The 16,344-nt window shown below is 37.2% G+C and overlaps 1 protein-coding gene and 1 long non-coding RNA gene across 2 annotated transcripts in view; both read right to left on the bottom strand.

Annotated features, from left to right (window-relative positions):
• Positions 1-16,344, bottom strand: part of LOC306994698 — a 77,750-nt gene that overhangs the window by 59,553 nt on the left and 1,853 nt on the right. The gene's annotated exons all lie outside the window — the stretch shown is intronic.
• Positions 13,034-15,407, bottom strand: cebpa (CCAAT enhancer binding protein alpha). Its single transcript, XM_079587268.1, has one exon. The coding sequence runs from the start codon at positions 15,005-15,007 to the stop codon at positions 14,141-14,143; it is 867 nt and encodes a 288-aa protein (XP_079443394.1). The 5' UTR covers positions 15,008-15,407; the 3' UTR covers positions 13,034-14,140.

Here is a 16,344-nt window from a genome sequence, read left to right as displayed (position 1 = left end):
AAGAGGAGCTCTCATGCGCTTGAGCGCTTTAACTCCTTACGGTCAGACACACACACAGGAAGTACCTAATTACTTTATCTGCACATGCAGCAGGGAGAGAGCAGACACATGACTTCTCACAACAGAGGAGATTAACATGAAGAACTGTGTTTAGTGTTCACCCAAGGCTCTGTTGATAGCAGATCTTAGCCCAGGGCTCATCTTCATCTCAGCTCTAGGCAATGAGTGTCTCCAGCCTAGAAAAGTGAGACTTCATGCATATATGAACCTAAATGGGCCTGCAGTGAGTTTAGCCCCGTCTGGCTGTGCTCCATGGCTGAGTATATGGCAACTTTATGTGCTCAGAATTTCACAAAATAAGAGTAACAATACTAGACTACAGTGATCAATATGAATAGTTGGCAGACATGCTCAGATAATTTCATATCTTTTAGTCTATTATTGAAATCAGTCTATTATTGAAATCAGTCTATTATTGAAATCAGTCTATTATTGAAATCAGTCTATTATTGCAAATTTCTACCTGCCTACAAACATGCAGCTTTTTTAACTACAGCTATCCTGTTGTGACAAAAAAAAAAACTGGAGTTTTATAAATTTGAGACTATTCAAATAAATAATAAATAAATAATATTAAATAATACTAAAACTAATAATATTAAAATGATTATTTATTTATTTATTTCATTTCAATAAACAGATTTTTGTTCATTTAAGTTTTAAAAGTAAACTTTTGTACATTTTGTAAACATCTGTTCCTGTATGGTTTCCATAAAAAAAGTAAACTGGACAGGGTCCCAACAAGGCAATAAACCAGTAAGAGAAATCCTCAGATCCTCAGATGTCTGTTATTGGCAGTTTACCAGGGTGCATACTGATAAGAAGGACAATGCAAGGGCCAGAATCAACTTTAGTCAACAGTTCATCACCTTTATCATCAAGTAATCATCACGTTTGCCAGAGTCCACTTAAATAAACAAAAACTGGAGAGAAAGAGAGAGAATATATATACACACAGTAATATATATATATATATATATATATATATATATATATGTGTGTGTGTGTGTGTGTGTGTGTGTGTGTGTGTGTGTGTGTGTGTGTGTGTGTGTGTGTGTGTGTAGTAGTATGTATATTTAACTAAATAAAAATGAAATATTAAATTATGAATAATTAGATAATGATAATCATGTTGTTTAAATATATTTATATAAATATATGTATTTAATAAACATTATTTTTTTCATTACTTTTTAAATAGTCAACAGCGACTTCAAAAAATGTTGCCCACCCTGCAAGGTAAATGCTCTACTACAAGATCACAAACTAAAGGTATTCATACAGCCCACCTGGGTGGTTCTATAATTTTGATTGTATCAAAATGCAAAAGTATTTTAACATCTGGTATGTTCCCCTCACATACAGTCTTTTCAAAGCAAAACTGCTGAAGTGATTTATCTTGATGATCTTTTCTCATTATTCCCTTTATTTTATATGCCAAACAACTGTTAGTGTGTGGGTGGGTGCTAGTGTGTGTGTGTGTATGTGTTTTCAATTAACAACAATAACAAAAAATACTCCAAAAATCAACAAACACAGTATCGCCACTGTGAAGACCCAGAGGTTACGGAGGTGAATTGGCAACATCCATGGTTAAGTGTTATAAAGTGCCCACAACTTCAAACTCTAGATATCAGAGCAAGAGCAGAAAATCCCTGACCGCCTTGCTCTGCCTTTCCTCATAAATGAGAGTGAACCATGTAAGAGTACTGGGATTCAGTCCTTAACAGCATTCAGCATTCCCCTGCTCAAATTGAGCATGGCTTCTCTCTCTCTCCCCGCTTCCCTCTCTATCCATGCTGAGTGAAGCATGAGCAGGCATCCCGCTGCCCCCCTGCTGTGTACAGAGCACAGGGAACGGAGTACTCCAAACATCCACAACCCACGTGCTTCAGTTAGGATCCTGTTCAGATTATTAGTCCATAGTCCAAAACCCCTGAAATCCCAGAGGCTAAGTGCACAAAGCTACATGCAACCGGGGCAGAATGTGGTCAGAAAAGGGGCTGGCTAGGTTCGTTAAAAGCGATTATGTGTGAGGGGGCTCTGACACCTCTGTGTGCCTAAGAGGGGACCCTCTGGATGTATAGGATAGGAGCTGGGTTACGGTACAGTTTGATTTCTGAAAGTGAGGAGGCTTACCCACAGAGAAAGAAATGCTCTGTGCCTGCCAGGCACACAAAAAAAGCTCAGGCTTAAAGAGCTACATGGCTTTGAAATATTCTCTTGAAATAAGTCTCAATCCTCACAAATGCGAAATCCGAGCTCTCGCGGCAAAACTTCTGGATCTGAAGGCAACAGTTGGAAACGGCTATGTTGGCGCCATATGTGAAACTGTGTGCAGTTCATGTCAAGATCGACAACTTATCTTTTAATGACAAGTTCTCAAGCTGTCGTCCAAATGATCCTGAACTTACATCTTAGCTTGACCATTTACATAAACAGCCTCGATTGAGGTATGCTTCATACAAAAGGCCCGATCTGAAATACAACAAGTGATTCTCAGAAATCCCTATATGCAGTAAAGTGGGTTTAAAGTGGGTTTCATGTCTGGTTGTATAAATCTACATTGAACTGATTTCTCAGGAAAACATGATAATATGAAACTGTTCTCATGGAAAAGTGAGAGAAAATACACTGGAAATTACCTAAAGTACTTTGTGTCCACTGATGGTCATAAACGTTATTATGAAAATAAAGAAAAGGTTGTGTTTGTGTCTGTGCCGTTGTTCATCCGGAGCACATGTCTAGTTTGTCCGACCATGTGCTTCGGCGTGTGGTGTTTGTGTTCGTTTGCCATGTTCTTCAGCACGTGTGGCTCTGTTGTGTTTGCCTGTCAGTTGTCGTCTGTTTCGATTCTGCTTTGGATTCTACGTTTTTTCTGTTTTGCTTTTTTTTTGCTGTCAAGAGCTCTCGCTTGTTTTATCCAGTTAATTACTCTTTCCTTTCTCGACATTTTTCACGTGGCATAGGTAATAGTTAGTTTTTTTCTGTTTATTTCTTTTCCGTTTTATTTTATTTCATCTCCTGTGGCTCGCCTTCAGATCAGTTTTGTCTTATCTTTTCCTTCTTTTTTTCTCTGCAGTTTCCCCATCTCCCTGGCTGCTGGACTGTGCTTATCATCATGCCATCTCCGGCTTCCCAGCTGCTATCTCCTTTCCCCTTCTCCCCGCCTCACCTGCCACCACTGCCCGTTGCTTCCTCGGTCTCAATCACCGTCATCCTAACCTCCCATTTGCCGGTTGGGCGTTAAGGCCCCTATATACTTCAAGCGAAACCGAAGAACGAACTGATGTGACGTAATTGCGAACAAATCCGGGAGTTCGAAACAGCTTGCTAAAGTAAACCTTGTGGAAAAGTTTGCTACGGCTGGTAAACACCTCGTACCATTGGTCCGTGGTGATTACGTAATAGGTAGGTGTGTGGTGAGGCTCCGCCTTCTTTCACGCTGAATTTTTTTCTGGTTTATTTCTCCTGTTCAGACCGTAGAGTTCAGTTGTTCGTGAGTGAAAACATGAACACACTGGAGAGCCGCTTTATAGTAGAAAATGTTGTTCTTCTGATGAAACGATATGTTCATGCAAACATATTCACGTTGCAATGATCAGATGTTTTTTTTTAATGCTTGCAGTTTTCTCAATTTTGTAGAGTGTTTATTTTGTTATTGAGAGGAAAGCGTGCAGCACATATTTACATATTCATCTAAACTTTGCTCTCAGCAGCTTGAGTGGCATCGGATGTTCGCTAACAGTATTTCAGTATCACTACTCACTTATTTCAAACTTCATTTTACCATCAGCAAAGATGGTATTGAATAAAAAAAAAAATCAGCATTAATTGAATCCGAACCCTGAAAAATTCACACATACAGTCACTTGAATAGATGTCTTCTATGATTAGTGATTTTAATTCCTGCCCCTGCTGTAATTTAACAAAACAAAAAACTTTTTATGAAATTATGTTTATTTACAATTTGTATGATATAATACCATTCAAAAGCTTGGGGTAATATATATTATATATAATATATTATTATTTTTTTATTTTTTTATTCAGCAAGGATGCATTAAAGGGCACCTATTATGACATTTAAAATGTTCCTAATGTTGTTTAGGGAGTCCCCAAAAACACTTTTGTTTTCTTATAATATGCATTTATTTTTACCTGATTTTCTCACCGACTCCCAAATGATTCGTTCAACGACTCATTTTTCCAAACCCCTCCTTTGCGCGACGCTAATCTGCGATTGGTCAGATGACCCAGCAGTGTTTACAGAGATAATACTTATTGTTTAACACGGAGTACAATGATGCTTTTATCAATTAAATTGTGTTATAATAATGATTATAGTCCACTGCTTTGTAGTTTGTAGTAAAAAACTAAAAATAAGATAAAGAATTTAATGTTATGTTAGCGAGCATAGCCCAGAGTTCATATTGTAAAAGCACAATCAGTCTTTGTTTGCATTAGCCCGATGCATAAACATAACGTTTTTACAAAAAAAAAAAAAATGCAGTTACGTTACTACGAGGTATTATTCTATTCTTTAGACAACTCCGAAAACAACGACAAACACTTCACATATCTCAATACAATTGCCACTGAAGACCTAGAAGCTAAACGGTGCTTACACAACAAACAAAATAATAATTAAGCATGCTACATAAAACATAAAAGCAACAATTATTAATAACACTTACAGGTTGTGATACGGAGGAGGAAGCTGATGCAAATACACTTGGAACTGAACCTTCCTTCAATATCAGCCGGCTCGCGAATCCAAGTTTGATTGCATTTAAAAAGCAATCGTCTTCAAAATGGCGCGAACAAAGCACAAGGCTCGGACTATAGGCTACTTCTGTGGTATAGTTATATGAATTGTAGCCACTTAGTCTTCAAATGCTCCTCCTTGGGCAGATGAAAAAAGTTTGCTTTTGAGTCGCACTTCAGAACACAGCGTCTCGTCGCCATGATATTTTCCCTGGGCTTGGAGCGCAATAAGTGGGCGTATCGTATTCAAATAACTTGACAAGTTGACGTCATCTAGTCAGAGAAAAAGCTTCGGTCTTCTAACGATTCATAAAAATGACTCCAAGTCGACTCTTACTTTTGAAAGACAATAACTTTATATACGGTGCACTTTCATATTTCAAATTTTGCAGGATGTTTTTGTTCACTTAGATCTATGTTACACACTACATGAAAGGTACATTTCAAAATTCCATAATAGGTGCCCTTTAAATTGATCACAACTGATAGTAAAGACAGATTTCTATTTCAAATGAATGCTTTCAATTAATTTCCCAAAAAATATTAAGCATTATTATTAACATTAATAATATAAATACATTTTTCTTGAACATATGATTTCTGAAGGATCATGTGACACTGACGACTAGAGTAATGACTGCTGAGAATTGAGCTTTTCCATCACATGAATAAATTACATTTTAAAATAGAAAAACAGTTATTTTAAATTGCAAAAATATTTCACAATAAAGCCTTACAGCCTCCAATTTTGAGTACAATCATGAACACATGTATTCAAGGTTTCAGGAAAATATGAAACTTGAAATGGTACAAAACCATATGAAACCAACATTGCTACTCAAGATTTGAAAGATGATCCTTTTCTTTCCTTTTGAACACTCTTATACATCATTGACCCTAAAATCTGTGAACACTGAAGGCAGATCACCCTTTCGAACCAAAATGGAAGAGAAAAAATGAAGATAACTGCCACTTTAAGCAGTAAATCTCAGAAAGTCACATTAAGCTACTAAATCTCTTTTTGCAAGTGAACTGAAGTCACTCTATTGACCTCATTCAGATGAAATTATAATTTGTATCTGATTATAACGGGCTGCCCTGAGGGACAACTCTGTTTTCAGTCCAAAACAGCAGAATCCACAATAACCGCAAAAAATCTCATCAGATCATTTCACTCAGAAAAGACATGTGGAACTCCTCAGCCATCATCCTCAATCTTATAGACCCCCCAGGTACACTCACATAAAAAAAACACACAGATAACACATAGACACAGAGCGGGTGAGAAAGAAAGAGTGGGGAATCCAAACCACATGTCAATTTAGTGCAACTGTGAAGGCTGTGAAAAGACCAATGATTCATGTACGAGTAACACTGTGGAACCACTCAAATACGCAAATACTGGGAGGAACAATGATTAACATCATATGAACACTTTGAGTTCAGTAATAATAAACTATCGTGAAAATCTCAAATTCTTCAGTCAGTCACATGTTGAAGGCAGGAGAACTGCATGGCAGCAATGACTCAATAAACTGTAACGGCATTTTGGCATCAAAAACGCCACTATATAGAACTTTACCTATCAGAAAAAGCAATCAGCCATTGGAAACTACCCTCATATCCAAACAAGTATGTGACTTCAGCAGTCTTTTATCTTTTGGCTCCTTGTCAGCTAACCCACACATATTAAATGCTTTTACTATAGTTCAAATAATTAACACTATTGTATTAAGCCTATCCTTATTCATTTGTGTATGGTCTTTGAAACTCACCAGACAAAACCTATACTGCAACTGAGATAATTACCACTCAAACCATGCACATGACTGTGAGAGAAAGAGAGAGAAATGTTGTTTTAACTTTTATATGAATCAGATAAAATGTCTCAAAGTATTAGAAAACACACACACACACACACACACACACACACGCCCCAGTGCGTATCTTTCTATCGGGCTGCAGACCTGAACAACAGGGCAGGACATGAAAGCGGTTCCACACAGCCATGATACATGTCACAGCCAAGAAAATGCGTTTAAAAAGCCGTCCACTGAAAACCACAAGAGATGCTATCACGTCTGCACACAGCACTTTACCGTGAAAGAACTAAAAGTACAGCTACAAAACAAAACAAAAATCACTCTGCATTATACTGTGGCATTCAGCACTATCAGGCATATGCATATCAACAATATGTAACTTTGAAATACACATTGAGATTAATGCGACCATGCATATTTAATTCACTGTTTTACACCAGTAGACTTACAGTATGTCTAGTCTTAACAGGATGCTGGTAAACTTAAATTTTTATGCACTTTAATATTAAAATATGATAAATGTAAGATTGTGGCCAATAACAAAAAAACCTCCTGTTATTAAAATTCTATACAATAAAAAAAACATTTAAATTCTATACAAAAAAAAAAAAACATTTAAATCTACAAGTGAATTTAGGCATTATACAATGTTAAATGTAATCTATAGCAGATTTACTATAATGCAGTGTTATTAAATTATGGGGGTTATTATTAATTCACTTTACATTACATAATGGCCAAAGTAACCTAAATCAGGATTTCTGATGTTTGTACGAAGGTAAATGTATGACTAAGTCATTTTAAGACCAAGTAAAGAACATTTAAGGAATACATTGAAGGGAACACAATACGTTCTCTAAATTTAAATGTCTTTTTTAAATGAAAATACAACTTCCAACAGATATTCATTACTTTGTAAAATCATTTTACAAAAAAAGTAGCTTGAATACTGCTCCTGCTCCCAACCACTAAATAACTTTTACTGTACCTTCCGATCACACAGCACAAAAGTGATCTTCTCCCTCTGTACTTTTGTCTTTTTTTCCCAATGCAATTCTTAAATCAATATACATTTACTTGCATACATACATTGCAAAATTACAAAATATGAAGAATTGTTATTTGTGAAATTGCACAAAAAGTGAGTTTTTGATTAAAACAAGAACAAATATCTGCAATGGGCTCAGAACAATCAATTTAATTCAAAGGGAGGTTTTCATAACTCATTTAACGTAATATTTGTTCTTGTTTTAGGTATAAACTCACTTAATTTTGTTTTCAAGACACGTTTTACATTTGCATCTCAAATGTATCTTGATTTAAAGATTCTTAGATATTTGTTTTGGCAAACAGGACAAGCAATGCATGCGACATTTAATGCCATAACGTTATTAATTTAAGACTTTCTGCTTTGATGACTTTTTTAAGGCCTTCATTTGTGTAAGGGCAAATAAAGATATTTAAAACCTGTTTAAAACTAGAAGAAAAAAATATAAAATTACTATGTATGTACAATTATACATCAGCTGAAATACCATTAAACAGTTGATGTCAGTACATTTTTTTTTTAGAAAGAAAGAAAGAAAGAAATTAACTTTTATTCAGCAAGGACGCATTAAATCAGTAAATGTAAAAAAAAAAAAAAAAAAAAAGATTCTTTTTTTTTTCACACAGAATCCTGCAAATCAAGGTTTCCACAAAAAATTAAGTTCAAGCACAAATATTTTCAACATAATATTATTGCTATTTGTTTTCACTGTATTTTTTGATTAAATAAATGCAGCCTTGTGCATATCCTTTTCCAAAAAAATCATACTAACTTTTGAACTTTTTTAAACGCACAAACATATTTAACATTTTATACAGTCTCTGCCACCAATCTAAAGTGCATTTGAAGTGCTTCAAAAGAAATGATTGTTGATATTTTGTTCTGCTCTTGATATATGAATGGAGAAAAGAGGGCAGGCTGGCAAAATATAATAAACCAAACTTTTCATTTTGTGATATGAGAGAAAGTAAAAGAGAAACAGAGGGAGACAGAAGCAGTGAGACGGGCAAAGATAAGCAGGTACTGAGAGAGGCACAGAGAGTCTTGATTGAAATAATATGCTGCAGTCATGCACTGCAACTTAAAATGTCTAACGCCCTTCTGAAAGAAGAATGTGTAAGAATGTGAAAGAAGAACCGTTAAAAACACAAATATTTTACACTTGAAAAACCAAGCGCACACAAATGTACTAAAACAGTTTATCATTGTCACACACAAAAAATTACACCACGCAACATAATTTTCCTACTCCTCTTATCAAAATTAAAAAAGGTTTTGTTCTGGCCAACTCAATGTTTTCTTTAAACCTAAACCATTATTAAGTTGATTCTTGGATTCATTCAAGAGCATTTATAGTACTTAAGGGTTTAGGCTGATGAAATGTAAAATATTATTCATAAAAACATATCATCTAAAATAAACACTAAACTGAATTTGTTTTACACTTAAAATTGTTTTGACAGCAATTTCTAATCATGTGACCTGCTAAAACATAAGCAAAAATGGATGTAATGATTGAGTAATGACTAGTAGGATAAAGATAATTATTCATAATGGAGATCTCTATAGCTAGGGCCGGATCACAGTCCCACAAGGGCCCTGGTCGTCTGCATGCCAAATTACAGAAATCTTTTTCTTGTCCTCAAACTGCCAGTTTTATTTAGTTATGCACTGTATTGGAAGCCAAACGCTGAATGTGACAAAGCTGTTCTACCCATTGGCTTAGAGCAGATCATTATACACGCACAACCCCAAAACTGAAGGCCAGACCAGTTTCTATAGCATGCAACAAAAATCAGTTGGTCAAAACGTCACTTTTTTCTCTGTGCCATCCAATGTGTTGCATTGTGTGGTTCAGTTGGGAAAGTGCTATTTTAGACTTTGCATTTTAGACTGCTCAATATAATATAATATAATATAATATAATATAATATAATATAATATAATATAATATAATATAATATAATAATAAACTTGGCACCAAGGGGTCAGTTGTATTCTTCCCATAGCAGTCTGAGAGCTATACCATGAATGTTATTTCTCGTACCATTTATATGCCAAAAATGTTTTTTTGCGTGCATATGCTACGCACTGAAACCCCTTGGTTAGGATTAGGGGTACAACAACAAAACTGCGTACGAAAACTGCGTATCATATGCACGCAAAAACTATTTTTGCCGTATAAATGGCACGAGAAATAACATTCGTCGTATAGATACGCACTTTCATGAGATCGTGTTGGAAAGATCACGTAAACTACTGGCAGTGAGAAATTGATAAAGAGTGAGGTATGGATCAAAAATAAGAGTTGGTGGAGCTCCTGAACAGGGCAAGAAAACAAGCCAGGCGTAAATGAGACGTAAAGAAAAACAGCAAATGAGATCTTGCTGAAAAATGTTACCCAATTAACTTAAGAATGCATCTGTTTTCTGCAATCAATCTTCATCTTGAATATTCTCGCAGCAAAGAGCTAAAGCGTTTACTTACTTCCCAGAGACCAAGACATAGAGCGGTGTGTGATTTTTCTGTGCGGTTTAACCTTAAACTTGGTTGTCTTGGCAATTGTCAAGTCCAGGTTCCAGCCTTCTAACGACCATCCCTAAGCAAACAAACAGTGATATACTTCCTTCTATTGCGCTGGGCTCAAGTTTTTTTAGGGTATATTTATTATTGGGCCCAAAGTGAAATTTCTGGGCCTGCTGGCAGCTGGTGAAAGCACTGGACAGGGAGTTTTAAATCATATCGATACTGAAGGGATTTGTAACAGAACCTCAAACTCAAATGTGAGTATACGCATATCTCACTTGAAGGAGAGAGTTTGGAGTGTGGAGAGACCGAGACAAGTTTCTGGCTTTTGAAGTTTCACTCAAAGGTCTGGTTAAACTTTTGTCAGGCGACAAATAAGAAAGAGTGTATCATCAAATAACGTGGTTAAACACACTGACTGCACACTGCACACTTACGCACACATTTTCATTTGTATTGGATTTATCATATTGTTGGTTTTCACGTATTTCTTAAGCAAATGATAAGATACTGAATTTGTTTGGTGGAATACTAAGCTTTTGGCAAATTAGCTCCTATGTTAGCATTTATCCACATGAGAAAACAATGACAACAGAATGATAAATGGTTAGATATCAATTTAGCTCCAGCTAAAGTAATTGTCCTGAATTTTGATTAATAAAAAAGCAAAAACTTCTTTTCACTTGGCTCTTAATTTACACTTGATATCATCTCAAACATTCTCAAGGTGTTTGACCAGAGTTAAAAACAACAAACCAAAGCAAAGGAATTTGCCATACGAAACAAAGCGAACATAAAACACAGCTGCACACAACTACAGATTAAGCTCACATCAAGTCAAGTTAGATTTGGCTTTTCTCAAACATGTCAAATGTTGGACAGAGAGAAGACAAAATTCAATCATTGGAGAATTCTCACAGCTATACAGGAAATAAGATGGCAAAGGAAGCATCCAGGTTTGAGCTTGATGTTTTAATGTATTCCATTCAGGGAGGAGAGAAGCCATCTACTCGCCCATGAACATTTTTCCCACACGTTTCCTGAACAGAACTAGCTTCTGTTGCGCAATATGCACAATAGCTTTTTTATCCAGTAATGATTTCATTAATGATTAAATATACAATATATGGCTCTTGATATGACTGGTAAGAGAAAACATTAAAGAGCTCAGAAAGCACTTATATTCAATGTAAAGGAGGTCCTGCTGCAATAGACCCTAAAGGCCTGTTCACACCAGGAAAGATAACTATTGGCATCAACAATAAAAGGATGATAATGTCAGTTTAAATGCTCAAGCTCTTTAAAATCGGGTTGATTCTGATTGGCTCTCAATATTTTTATTGTTCATCAGCTGGAAAAAAAAATCTGAAAGTGATTACTACAATATTGTAGACTACCCTGTTCTCACAGAATTGGATTATTAAATCTTTAGTTATCATTATTGTCATCGTCCTTTGTATTAATCAGCATTAAGGCAGGCTAATTTACAATTATTTATTACAGAAAGTTACATTAGCAAAATGGCTAATAATCTTTTTTATCAAAAAATAAAAAAAATCATAACTTAAAACAATTATGTAAAAATGTGCTTTTTATTCTTGAATAATTCAAAATTCATAACAATTTATACATATTCTACAATTAACTTGTCGCTCAGACTCCATTATGGTGTATTTTTTCTGGCCGTGCTATTTTGCCATAAAGTTTGGAAAAAATCTCGGAAACATCAGCACATTACCAGGACTTTCCCCATTTAAGTTTCAATCAATTCGGAATTAACATTATTAGGCAGATTCAATGGGTGTTGATGATTTGTATTTGGCTACAACGTGGCATAATCTAGAATAATAGAAGTGTACAGAAACTTCTCATAATTCACAGGTGAAGCTGAATGAGGAGAAAGAGCTGGCCACAGAACAGAGCTGGCAGGCAAGTACAAGTGAGACCAAAAATGTTGGCTTAACCACTATGCTTGAACCTGGCTGAGACAGATTCCTTGTGTGCCATCATTCTATCTGCAACAGAGGTTTGGAAAGGGGCTTGATTTATTGATTCAATCATTCCACAGCTGATAATGTAAAAACATGTCAATTGACAACAATGGAGTGTAACACGTCTCCACAGGTCAGAGAGAGCCTATCTCTCTTTCTCTATGAAAAGTATACTCAAGAGAAATAAAGACATCAGTAGCACTCTACATTATCTCATTTAAGGATAATTTGATCAATTCAGAGCTGAGGGCTGAGGCATTAATCAATGAAAATGGTCCTTGTCAGTGACCCTGATCTTTTACTGACAATGTGTTCAATGTGAACTCTATTAAAAGTGCAACAACTCACTGTAAATATTTAGCGCTGTGAATGACTGTTGAGTGAAAGTTAACAGTGAGGCTTGAAGCATGAGCTGAAGGGATCCTTCTGGTTTCGCCTTCTTGTATTCACGTAAAAAGACAAATGATGTGGAAGCTATCATTTAAACTACAAACAAAGTTATTTTACTAGTCTTATTCCAGTTAGTTCTGGTTTCCAGTTTTACTCACACGTTTCAAAAATATGTATGTGCATGTTAGACTTAAACGACTTTCGAGCGCCACCTGTCGGTGTCGAGCGAATTGTATGCGTCAACTAAACACTCTTGCTATAGTAACTAAAGAAATCAATCACCAGTGAGGGAATTATACTAGACACGAGCGCGACAAACTAAGAAACGAAGTAAGGTGAATTACAAATATATACACATACATAGCTATAAACAAACACAGATTAAGTTGCAAAACTGCTCAAAATGAGAAGGCAAGGGATGAGACATATGTAAGACAATGTTTTAATTCATCATTTTAGCATATATATATATTTATATTTATATATAATGTTCATTTTAAAACTGAAACATATTAAACATTCGTATAACATTTGCAATATGCCGTTTGTAAAAAAAGAAAAAAAAAGAAAAAGTGCTTCCTTTTCCTTGCTGTATATTTCTGTCCAAGTTCAGTCAGTGATGACGATAAAGACAGCAAAACTCAAAAGGCACTGAAACCGGTCTCTGCTCGAGTGTTGATGTACAAAAAAAGAAAGAAAAAGTTCACATGAAATGCACACACTTACAGAGCAAGACAGGACTTCACTGCAAAACCAGTGAGAAAGCACACGGTGGTCGTCCACCGGAATTGTTCTCATGACAGCAACAGACATTGCATAGAGATATGCACCCTTTCACATTTTTATCAATCATATTGCATAAATACAAAGCGTTTACTCTAAAAGCGTATACTGACAGGCGTTTTACAGATCAGTACCCGAATCATGGAAACATGTTCACAATGCGCTTCATCAGGTCGCGTTTGGCCGACATAGTGCATACAGTCTGCGTTATGAATGACAGATAGTCTACCACAATAAAAAAACAATGAGTTCCAGTCCTATGCTTTGGCATTTTGTCTATTGCCGTCCATGAAACAAACCCACCCCCTGCAAAAAAAAGTATTAAATCAACAATATCATACAGTGAATGTTGTGCAGCAACAGGTGCGGTGGAAAAACAGCCTGCTATGGCAGGAACGTTTTTTTGTCGCTTTAGGTTTGTATGTAGCTAACCCAAGGAGGCAAGTGGGGAGAAGGAAAGCTGGTAGCTTAACATAAAAGGTAGATTGACAGGGTGAAATCATGCCCATTAGCTGCACTGATATATTTCGCGTAGCTAACACATTCTAACAAGACAACACCTACAACAAACTAGTCCAAATGTATGAAGAGATGAGCTTATCGTTTGTTTGTTTTTGTCTCTTTTTTGTACAAAAGGCACATGTATACCGCAGCTGCCTGGCTCCTATAGAAACACTTTCAGAATGTGTCAGCGTTTATCCAGCAGACGTAAAAATCACGCAAAAGTTACTTCAAAAGTTCAGCCCGCTCCGTTAGGCGCAGTTACCCATGGCTTTGACAAAAGAGCCGTCTGGGAGCTGCCTGAAGATGCCCCGTAACGTCTCCAGTTCTCGTGTGAGGTGTTCCACCCTCTTGCGCAGTCTTTCGTTATCCGTCGACAACTCGATCACTTTTTGTTGCGTCTCCACATTGCGCATTTTCGCCTTGTCCCGGCTCTTGCGCACGGCTACGTTGTTGCGCTCCCTCCTCATGCGATACTCGACGCTGCTCTTGTCGACATGTTTCTTGGATTTCCCTCGATCACCCATCTTCATGGAGCCCCCCGGCAGGTGGCTGTGTTGGTGGTGCGGGCTGGGTACGGGCGTCGGGGGAGGTGTGGGATGGCCCGGCTGGAGGTGCATGGTGGTTTGCGCGCAGTGCGCGATCTGGTGCTGAAGGTAGGATAGATGCGGCGCGTGGTGCTGAGAGTGGTGGTATGTGGGTGGCATCGAGTGGCTGAGCTCATCTTCCTCCCGGGGCTCTTGTTTGATGGCCACGGGTCTCATTCGTGCATGGCTGTCGTAGATGGGTTCCAGTTTGGATGAATCCATGTAGCCGTTCACACAGCCATACATCTGCGGGGCCCCCGGAGTGCCATTGGCGCCGTGGGGGTACTCGTAGTCTCCGCTCGCCAGTTTGAGCTTTTCTTGCTTGGAGCTGTTGTGGAATAAATCAGCCAGGAACTCGTCGTTGAAGGCAGAGGGGTCAATGTAGGCGCTGATGTCGATGGAGTTCTCGTTCTCGCAGATCTCGCTCAGGTCTCCAGCGGTGTCTTTGTAGATATAGGGGTTTTGTTGACTCTGTACAAGGCTGGTCATCAGTGGCCGTGGGGCGACCTCGTAGAGGTTTGCTTGCTCCATGGGGTATCTAAAACCTGCCAGACATGGTGAAGAGCTCCGGGAATCCAGCTTGATCGCAGTACCGGAGAAAGCCGTGTTGGCTCCAAGTTCTCGGGACAGGCGAGAGCGCAGCCTGTCGTGGCTGTGTACTTGGCCGTAAAGTGAATGAAAGCTTAAAGGCTGAAACGCCACTCAGGATCTCCTTTAATATGACACTTACACCATCAGCGTGTGAGCTTCACATCTGTCAAATACTTTCTCAGTGCACTTATATACGCTTTGGAGTTTGGAGGGCGGGCGTGCTCTGGGTCCTAATGCTTCACTTCGTGATCACTGCGCGAGAGCTCAACGCACGCACTGATATCGACCTGGACCTTCAGAAATGTCATTATTATTGAATTATAGGTCAAATATTATGCAATCGTTTCAGATAATTAATAATAATTCATAAAATTAAATGATGCGTCTTTATGTTGTTGTTTTTTACATTGTAATTTTAAATTAATTTAGATTCTGATGCTAGAGCTGGAGGCGTGTCGTGAATTGAAATGCATGCTCAAAATTCTTAATGGAAAAAAATATTTTCATAAAGAGAGGTGGAGGTGAGTGCAGACCAAACTAGCATGAGACAAATTACAATGAAAAAGCGGTTACGAACAGGACTGTCGCTCAGCACGCATATGTTACATGAATGTAATACAAATTACTAAAGTAAAAAAAAAAAAAATGAAAAGAGAGAGAAAGAAAAAAAAGATAAGCGGAAAAAAAACATTGCGGTTGCCTTAAACCTCGCTTCTTGAAAAATATTAAACGCACCATATATAGCCTATGCCCTATGAAATTGTTTTGATAAATTAAAAGTCAAATGAATCGCCTCCACATTAAACCAGCCATCCCATTGAATAATTGATTTTATATGTGTTTATTTGTTGTGTTTATTCTTATATTTTCCAAAATGTGCTATCCATTATTTTCTTTGCACTTGGGGGAATTTTTGCGAACAATATTAACTACGTAGGCTATACTTTGCCAAAACAGTGCAGTGCAGCAGCACACGTCTCACCTATATGAGCGAGAGAAGCTGGAGATCACACAGCATGCGCTGAAAGTGAGCAGTCTGGGAGCTCCCTCTATTGTTACAGCGTGAGCCTGGCACATAGTTAACAGAATGAGACGAGAGGCCAGCAACGGATGCGTTGTCATTACGTTTTTCTGTTGATTTATTTTGGTCTGCTTTATTTTCCTTATGTCAGATTTAGAAATGACCATGCTGTATTGGAGCCGCATAGCCTATTTTTTTTCTTTTCTTTTTTAAAGTCCTCTCGTTAGATTCAGAATGACAGTTTTTTCTAAATAGC

This window comes from Phoxinus phoxinus (assembly GCF_949152265.1).
Source record: "Phoxinus phoxinus genome assembly, chromosome: 2".
Lineage (NCBI taxonomy): Eukaryota > Metazoa > Chordata > Actinopteri > Cypriniformes > Leuciscidae > Phoxinus > Phoxinus phoxinus.
Note: the sequence above shows the minus strand (reverse complement) of the source record. Positions and strands in the feature narration are given on the sequence as shown.